The sequence below is a fragment of the Opisthorchis viverrini genome (assembly GCF_000715545.1).
Source record: "Opisthorchis viverrini unplaced genomic scaffold scaffold1367, whole genome shotgun sequence".
Taxonomy (NCBI): Eukaryota; Metazoa; Platyhelminthes; class Trematoda; order Opisthorchiida; family Opisthorchiidae; genus Opisthorchis; species Opisthorchis viverrini.
Genome location: NW_008752287.1, coordinates 78347 through 87647, shown reverse-complemented (window position 1 = coordinate 87647; position 9301 = coordinate 78347). Strand labels below are relative to the sequence as shown.

The 9301-nt window shown below is 45.2% G+C and overlaps 1 protein-coding gene across 1 annotated transcript in view; it reads right to left on the bottom strand.

Annotated features, from left to right (window-relative positions):
• Nucleotides 1-416: 416 nt before the first annotated feature.
• The window catches only part of T265_15584 (hypothetical protein), a gene marked incomplete at both ends in the record, with an annotated part of 77513 nt that continues 68628 nt past the window's right edge, over nt 417-9301 (bottom strand). Inside the window, 5 exons of the mRNA XM_009178680.1 lie at nt 417-642; nt 4211-4375; nt 5783-6096; nt 6428-6628; nt 9027-9161. Of these exons, the coding sequence (XP_009176944.1) occupies nt 534-642; nt 4211-4375; nt 5783-6096; nt 6428-6628; nt 9027-9161 (924 nt within the window). The remainder of the gene's footprint in view (nt 643-4210; nt 4376-5782; nt 6097-6427; nt 6629-9026; nt 9162-9301) is intronic.

The window sequence follows — 9301 nt, the reverse complement described above, 5'->3', positions numbered from 1 at the left end:
TGCACGAGGCGACCACTTATCAAAGGGTACACGTATTTTCTTTGATGAAGACAAACCCGCATCTAAGAACTTGGTGTAGTGTTTGGCTCCGTGATGACGGCATGACAGCAGACGCCGCAACAAAAAAGTGGGCACTGGAAACTTCCTCAAGTAGTGACCCATCCTTGGAAAAAAACTTGAAGAGTTTGATATATTGACCACAAAACAACAGATCGGGACAAATCAGTGCTGAGAAACAAAATGGGATACAGGAAGAATAACTCAACTTAGCAAGGATTTAACAACCATAGTTGTTTGTATGACTCTGTTGGGAGAAGGGTGAGGAGGAAACGCAGACAGAACGTAAAGTAGTTGTCAGGTGGAGAGAAATCGCCGTAGACAAGTTAACAAATGGAGTACCCGAAGAGAGAGAGAGAGAGAGAGAGAAACACCGAGTATAACGGATAATCAGTTAGGACTACAAGGCTTGGTGACAGAGCCAATCACAGGAAAAATAGATTGAGAAAGAAATGCATAGTTCAAACAAAGCGATTCTAGTTGTTCGAAGCAATACCACCTGCGTTAGCCTCCGATGGAGAATGAGCAGCGTACCAACTGGAGATATCCGATTCGAATAAAACCTTCTTTGGTAAAATGTTTAATCTGGAAGGAAAAAAGGAATGGTGATTATTGGCAAACATCTAAAATTGAATGAACCGACGGTCGCAGGGAATACTAACCGAGAGAGCACGCCTCGAAATCGATGGTGACGTCTGACAAACAGAAAAGGGGACTTATATATCATATAAATCGCCTCGGTTGTAAGCGCAAACAAGCGATAAAAGGACCTTTGGCTGGCGTCCACTGGGTAGGATCATCGAATGGTTCTAGTCCGGCAGTGCGCGGCGTCACAACACCTAAGACACCGAACCACGATTATAGAATTCCGTTCAGCAATATTGTCACAAGAGAAACAAAATAACGGTACCCTAGGTCTAGATTATCGATAGCGCGTGAGGACGTCATCCTCGCCCTTCATCACAGCACTCCATGGGGTGAACTTCCTGCGGGTCACCCAGTACCCACTACTCACAGGTGTCAGTAATTTGCGGTGTTCTGGTAGTTATTTGTTGCCCGCTAGAAAGTTCCGATTTCAAACGTGTGGATGTGAAAGTTAAAGTGATCCACCAAAATAAGCATTCCGGCGCCCGGTTAACACGGAGGTAACGCACCGCGTCACTGCGGCGCGACCTCGCAGTTAGTAAGCTCCCTCGGTATGGTAGTCACCACGCAAAAGAATGAATGAAAACCAACTTGCTGACCGAGAAAGGTACTACGGGAAAACACGCAAGCCGAAAAAGGTAAGTTACCCAACAAATGCGGATAAGCAAAGTAACCGGAGATAGGCTGAACCACAGAAAAAAACTAGTGGGTTAAACAAGGTGACAGGGAACTTGATTTCCACTTGTGATTTAAAACGTTAACAAGTCCGTTTCAGAAGGGTTCGGTAAACAATCCGACGGGTTTTTTATTTGGCAACGTTTCGCTTTTGACACAAAAGCTTCGCAGACCAAGTATATTAGAGAACCAGATCAGTGTTCAGAGTCAATTACCGGCTCTTATCGGTTAGTGTGGTTGCCAAAACCTTGCGTTGATGGGTTGGTGGAGTTTCAAGTTAGTTCCGATCGAGTTTAGTTCCTCAATCTTCCACTTCACTTTGCTTCGATTAATGATTCACTGCGAGTGTCACTGGTAAATGTCGTCGGTCTTCGTGGGCTTGTGAGTGCTATGGTAATTTCGTTGAGGGAGGGAAAGTGGGTGAGGTTAAGTGCGATAGGGTAATGACCACTCCTACTTCTGATAACCGCACAGCAACACGTTTCAGCTCGATTGATCCAAAACTGTTCTCCACACGCATGGCAGTTCCACGCAGTCTATTCTGTTGACACTGGGATGCTTGGGGTTTTCTACCGCTTCGGCCATCAGTCTGTGTGGCGTGGGCCGTAGTCCCCGCCTCAAAACCTCACCATTTTCTAAATCTATTTTGTCTTCTGTGTTCGGTTTCCGTTCCACAGTGTCGAGTCTTTCAGTAACGTACGATATTCATCTGAGTTTCTCGGCGGACTGTTCATTTTCCCCCTATGCTCTCCGATTCTGATGCGAAGTCCCCTGGCCGTTTGTCCCGTATAGACCTTAGTGCAGTCGTTACACTCAATTTTGCAGACACAGTCCCTGGTTCTGTTCACCGAGAAGTGATCGTTCAATCGCACCGGGGCAGAATGTCGAGTTTCCCTTTTGGAAAGCTAACCTCATGTTAGTCGTGTTTAGAATCCTTCGAGTGACTTCTGATGTCCCCGTTTTATATGAGATAACAGCAGTCCCAAACGAATCCCTGTTGGATTTCGCTACCTGTACAGAAAGAGAATTAGTCATCACCCGAACTGCACTTAATGTAGGTTGATTGCAGCAATCTGTTGGACCACGCCGAGTTACGTGCAAAACCCCAAAAGTCAAACTTTTCAAATAGAGGTTTATCTGCAAATGCGATAGTTTAGGTACAATAATAAAATGATAAAACTTTACAAACCTCAAATCGTGGGACTACGTCGGTTTAGGAACTGCTAATTACCAACGGGTCTCAAAGTCCATACCAACTCAAAGCCACTTGTGAACTTAAACAACACGTCCGATGACAAGGTCAAAGAACGGTTTACGTTCAGGTCAAAAACAAGAAGGGTGGTATAGGCACAGAACAAAATAACACAATGGGGGGAATCGCGTCGTACAACATAAAGATAGAAGAAAGGAACCAACAATTAAGCTCACCGACGTTTCTCCCCCAAAAGAAACTATCGCAACACTAGCGGTGAATCATCAATCGAAACAAATCGAGGTGGAAGATTAAGGAACCAAACTCGATCGGAACTAATTTGAAACTCCACCAACCCATCAACGCAAGATTTTGGCAACCATACCAACCGACAAGAGTCGTTAATTGACACTCAACACGGATCTAGTGTGATAATCTGAATGGGACTTACTGATTAGCTCTCCTTCTGCCTTAAAACATGATAAACTTGATGACCTGTTCGCTTGGCCTGATAAAGCTTTTGTGTCAAAGGTGAAACGTTGCAAAATAAGAAACCTACCGATTGTTTACCAAGACCTTCTGCAACGATGACTTCTCAATCAATTACAAACTTTCTCCAATTGACTGAATCATTTCAACCTTGAACATAGTCAAACTCTACCAGAAGCTCGTACTTTATCCCCAAAACTTACCGGAAATGCATGTGGACAGTCAACCAATGGTATACATGTACGGGTGAGTTGAGCACTTATGTGGGTCACTATGCGGCTATTCTGTATTGTCGCGGTGGGCAACGGCCATTGATGTGTACCAAGGTCATGTGTATACGTATTCCAATAGATCACTTCAACCCAGATCACCGCGCACTTCACATTGTACCGTCGTGTGACCGCACAATACGTCGTGAAACCAAACTGAGCTACCAACGATATCGAGCAAGACACTCGAAGTCCGCGAACCTCCGAGAAACGATAGTGGATCGTACAGCGGAATGGCTCAAGTGGTTAGAGCGCGGGTTTACTGACCTGAAGTTCCGTGGTTCGAACCCAGCCTCTGTCTTTCGACTTCCTCGGTCTAGGCTTGGACAACCTGGCAGTGTCCCAGTCCTCGTGCAACCTTCGGGTGGCATGGCAGCTAGGCACCGAAAGGGTGTTACAGCTGAACGGTTACAGCGAGTGTGATGAACCAAGATGAGGACGATGTTACTGTGTGTTCAGTGTATGTTCATCTAGTCAAATTTCCGCTGTCAGTTGAGTTTCATGACGCGTCCCAGCCTACATGCCGCACCGAATCCACCATCACAATCTGGTTTTGAGTGTAACACGGCAGGCTAGGTGCAACTGCCTGATACCAGCTAGTCGTGTCGAACAGACAGATAAGACGGTCCGCTGTTAGTTCAACGAGGAAGTTTTGTTCTGTTTATAACGCTGGGCCTACATATATCACGAAATCAAAGGCATTTCTCGGGCGACAGAAAATTGGAACTGAGAATCAATATATACGCGTAAACAAGCGTTGAACACAGTCCACATGACACGTCCCAGTTTCTTCCATAAGTGGTTGCCCTCTTCTTCTACAAGTTATGTGTAGTCCAGTCTACATTCCTCCCATCAAAACAAACATCAAGATGCAGAAACTCACCGATTCAGGTAGAACCACACAAGAGATCCAGCCATATTCCACAGGATGAGAGCACTTATGTAGACGAAGAGACAGTAGAAGATGCGGCTCAAATAGTCACGTGCTGCGGACAACCACGCCTCTGACTGTTTCACAACTTCGTCGAAATATTGCGATGCATTATAGCTACAATCGACAGTGAAATACCGGACATTCAGAAAGGGATTCATAGGATGCGAAATAAGTAGAAAAAAGATTGTTGGCATCTTTCAGGCGACTTCTCTAGTAAGTGAAATTTTCGGGATATTAACAAGTGTTCTACAAAGACCTTCAAACAGTTGCACCGACTCGAGCGTTATTCAAAGTGGGTTGCTGGAGAGAAGGACACTTTCAGAGTAGAGGCCGGTCTAAATTCGGATCATACTTTCTAGCTAGCATAATGCTAGTTATGTCCTACATCAATAATCCGCGATGACGGTCGCGGTATACGAGAGTTGGTCACTTCGCCTCTCTCGAATCGATGGCTCGTATTCCCAGAACGAGTGTTTCCACGGATATTTATCCGCGGTATCCGGCTCCGATGCAACCCCTTGAAGAGCATTCAACATTGTTTGTCCTTTCTTTGGTTGTTGGTCTATAGACGCGTGTTCCCATACCAAAATCTTTACATACTTTGGGATTCACCTCAACAGACTGGCACTGTCTTTGGCATGATTTCGAATGAGACGTTTCTCTCTTTTCTCCCATATTCTCCTGTTACTCTTTCGCATTCATCGCTTGCATTCACTTTTTATGTGTGTGACTATGCTCTTCAAAAATAAATGATAATAGTAGTGCGTTACCTTTGTCACTTAGTCTCCACCAGAAGACCTGAACTAGAAACTATCATGTGCGCACACAATCCAAATTCAAAAAGAAAAACTGTCAGCCAAATGATGTGCGAGTCTTGACTGTGCTAGCGCCTACCTTACCTTGAAGAGCATTCAACATTGTTTGTCCTTTCTTTGGTTGTTGGTCTATAGACGCGTGTTCCCATACCAAAATCTTTACATACTTTGGGATTCACCTCAACAGACTGGCACTGTCTTTGGCATGATTTCGAATGAGACGTTTCTCTCTTTTCTCCCATATTCTCCTGTTACTCTTTCGCATTCATCGCTTGCATTCACTTTTTATGTGTGTGACTATGCTCTTCAAAAATAAATGATAATAGTAGTGCGTTACCTTTGTCACTTAGTCTCCACCAGAAGACCTGAACTAGAAACTATCATGTGCGCACACAATCCAAATTCAAAAAGAAAAACTGTCAGCCAAATGATGTGCGAGTCTTGACTGTGCTAGCGCCTACCTTACCTTGAAGAGCATTCAACATTGTTTGTCCTTTCTTCGGTTGTTGGTCTTTAGACGCGTGTTTCCATATCGAAATTTTTACATACATTGGGATTCATCTCACGTGACTGGAACTGTTGGTGGCATGACTACGAAAGAGACGTTTCTCTGCTTTATCTCCTGTTATCCTGTTACCCTTTCACATTCACTTTTTGTGTTTGTGACCATGCTTTTCAAAAATAAATGATAAAAGTGAAGACTCACTCTTTGAACAAGTGTGGCACGATAGCATTAAGTGGACATTTCGGACAATCCAGGCGCCTTGTCTCAGCCAATTCAATCTCCCGTTCGGACTGAGTCATGCGGCAATGTTTTGGAACGAACGCATCCGCAGTTCCTTTAGACTGATGAATTGCGGTACCACCGTCATTGGCGCGAAGATTAGACCAATCAGAGGGCTGAGCATGCGCCTGACTTGGTCCACTATGTATCATGTGCACGGGCAACTGAAGCTTATTCAACGCTGGGTTTCGGTTGAGTTTGGTGGCCATTCTGTTTCTGACTTGTTGAGCAGCAGCCTGAGAAGGGTAGGAAATTTGGGACAAATAATGAAGTTACTTAGAGTAGCCACAATCGAGGGTAATAACAAAACCAGGAAGAGGGGTAAAATCGTGCCTATAAACGTTGTCAGGGGCGGCCACTTCAATTGCAGCTCTGGTATAGAAAACTACACAGAGTTACTCACATTCAATCACAGATATGACTAGTTCCACAGTCGAAAATCGGTGTGACTTTGTAGCGTAAGTAAATCAACAAAACTCCCAGTCACCCACCTTGTCAGGTGAAGCACTAAGCAGTAAGAGTGTGAGAGTACTGTAGAAGCATACAACGAGTGCGAACAACAAATACCTTGTAGGCCAGCAACACCCGGCATTGCTCCTGTTCAATCTCACTCAGCCACGCGGTCCACTGATGCAGAAGGAATTGGGCTTCTCGAAGTCGTCGGCTCATTTCTGACTCAATCCCAGCTACCTCGTACTGGTTCAGTCGCTGAGCCGAACGAGTGATGTGAACATTGACCAAACGGGCATGCAGGTGAACCGGGAGAATCTGTCAAGTTGAAGGATGACATGATCACTACCGCGGTCATAGAAGTGGTGAAAATGATGCCCACGGAAACAGGACAGAGCGAGTAAAAAGAAAGACTAATGCGAAACCACCCAGTGCAACTCATATTCATCCGAGTGTTCAAACAGGATCTCGTATTGTGCACTGGTCAAGCACAAAACCTGCTAGTGACGGTAGTCCTCCGGACGACACCATGAAATGTCGATCGATTGGACTGTACGGTTTGAGACGAAAAGATGTGTCGAACGGTCTTTTGAAACCAGCAAAACTGGTGCAAAAAACCAGCCACTTGATGGCTTGGATGTGAGTAGTGGAGTGTGGACATCTGTGCAGAATGTTGTGGATTCCACTACCAGTCAATAGACATGAGAATCGTGTTCATTAAAGGGGGTCAGGACACATGGAATGGCTACGTAGTGATTAGCGACACTTGTGCGTGTTAGCTCAGTTTTACACAACGATGTAGAGGTATAGGAGACAATTCAGCAACATGTTTGTACGGTTATATGCGTCAGCTTGAGTGGAAGGAGTCAAGCGCCTCGAACAAACAAAAGCTGATGCGTGTCATCCAGGATATGAATAATGTTTGCCACGAACTGAGCATGCACGCGCAAAAAAATCAACAAATACTCTCATTTGCACTTGAGTTCAGTTCTGATAAGAGACTCAAAAGAATCCAGCTGCACGTCTCGTTTATGCTAAAGAGTTTTCAGCAACTTTGTGAGTAGTGTGTTACGTCTGGACATGGTAAATCTCAGTTTACTTTCAAGATACTGAGCTAAGCAAGTATGAATTTCACAGGCTAGTGAAAACCGGGCTGCGTCCAACGCACCGGCTGAAATGTGAATGTACGATCGACGGAACGCAAAACTCAGGATAGATGAGATTCTGGCACAGCTACCCGCTGCGGGCACAAAAATACACACAATCGTAAAAATGGTATAAAAACAATTGAGATAGAGACGAGATAGGGGCAGTGCTCATCTCATGGAGTTTGTCGGCAGAAATCATGATTGAAAGTTCCTAAAGCTCCTCACGCTACCATAAAAATACAGGAATGCGACGGCATTCAGTGTAGAGTGTGAACATGCCCCCTCAACCATCTGACTGGTATTACTTCGAGATAACGTTCCACAGTCACAGGATTAAAAGCGCAATCGGTCAGTAGTTTGACACAGCTCCTCAAGGCATCACGGCTATCTTGGTTATATTCTAGCAACAAGATATTTTCCCATGCGCAAAAGTCTGATCAAACAGAGACATGATAGATCAACTGAGGAGATTCGCACACAACTTGAACAAAACGAGTGACAAATGGTTGGTACCACAGGTTTTGTTTGATCAGGTTTGGTACATACTGGGGTGAGATGGCTCAAGTGATAGGAGAGTGAATTTAATGACGGCAAAGCCCGTGGTTCGAACCTGACCCCTGCTTCTCGACTTCCCCTGTCTACGCTTGGGCAATCTGACAGTAGCCCAGCCCTCATGCTTCCTTCGGGTAGCATGGCCGAAGGGCGTTACAGCAGGAAGATTTTTTCGGCACATACCACTTGCCAACTGAGATACAGTAGTCATTAAAGCATAGGAACATGACTACTTTGTGTCGAACTGCGCGCGATATTTGTGACTGAGAGTTGCACTTATGGAACAACTTGCAATAAAAGCCGGTTTTGCTCTGTTCCTGGAAAGTAAAATGCAGATAACTGGTATGGATGAATAGAAGGGTCACCTCAAGTCCAAGGAAAACCACCAAACCGCCAGCGAAATGCGTGTGTTGACAATATGTCTCCGATGACAGATGTATTGTTGACGGAAGTGAGATGCTGGAAATATTACCAACCAGTAGCATATACACTTTGCAGAGAGGTTATCCCAATCCTTAGACTTTTCGAGGGAGAAACACGCATTCATGTGATGGCTGGTCTAATTTGGTTTTGAAAAAAAACAGGTAACAAGGACCATCATGGACAAAAGACAACTGCTCAGTTCTCCGGTAAGTATTTCCCCGATTAGACCACCCTCAAGAGTGGGTTTGATAGGGGCGGATTGACTGTCTGGGGAATTGGAGCGAGTAAACCCCAATCGACTCCCTATCTGTACATACCGGTGTCGTCGATTGGGAAATGCGCTTACGGTGCGCTTATGGCGAATAATGTGACGAACTGCAGCATCTTGGCAGTCTAGCCGGTGGAGCACCGATTCAGGGCACGAGGAGTCGTGTACACAAGTGTGATGAGACCAACATCTCAAGGCGCATGGACACGGTTACAAAACGTCCACGTAGTTCGTGTTGTAGACTAATATTGATTTTGTATGCAGACAGAAATAAACGACAAATTATAGGGCGGGGAAACTTCGCCCGAACAACAGAGAAACATACCAGGTTATCGTAGTAGCCAATGTAGTCGAGTGTTTCTTGAGAAAGCAGGCGGTCTAGATGTGCCGCACCCTGGGAGACTGCCAACAAAGCCAGCACACTACCACAGAGTTTCCGCACCGTCCCAGGTTGCATTGCCTTAGCGGGAAAGTGAAAAAGTGGAGAGTTTGACACAATGCGGATCTGATCACAGTGATCATTTGGTGATATTCCAAACACAAAAATGTGGTGTGGAAAATGAAGGCGGGGGGGGGGGGGGGGCGGTCTTCTAAACAAAA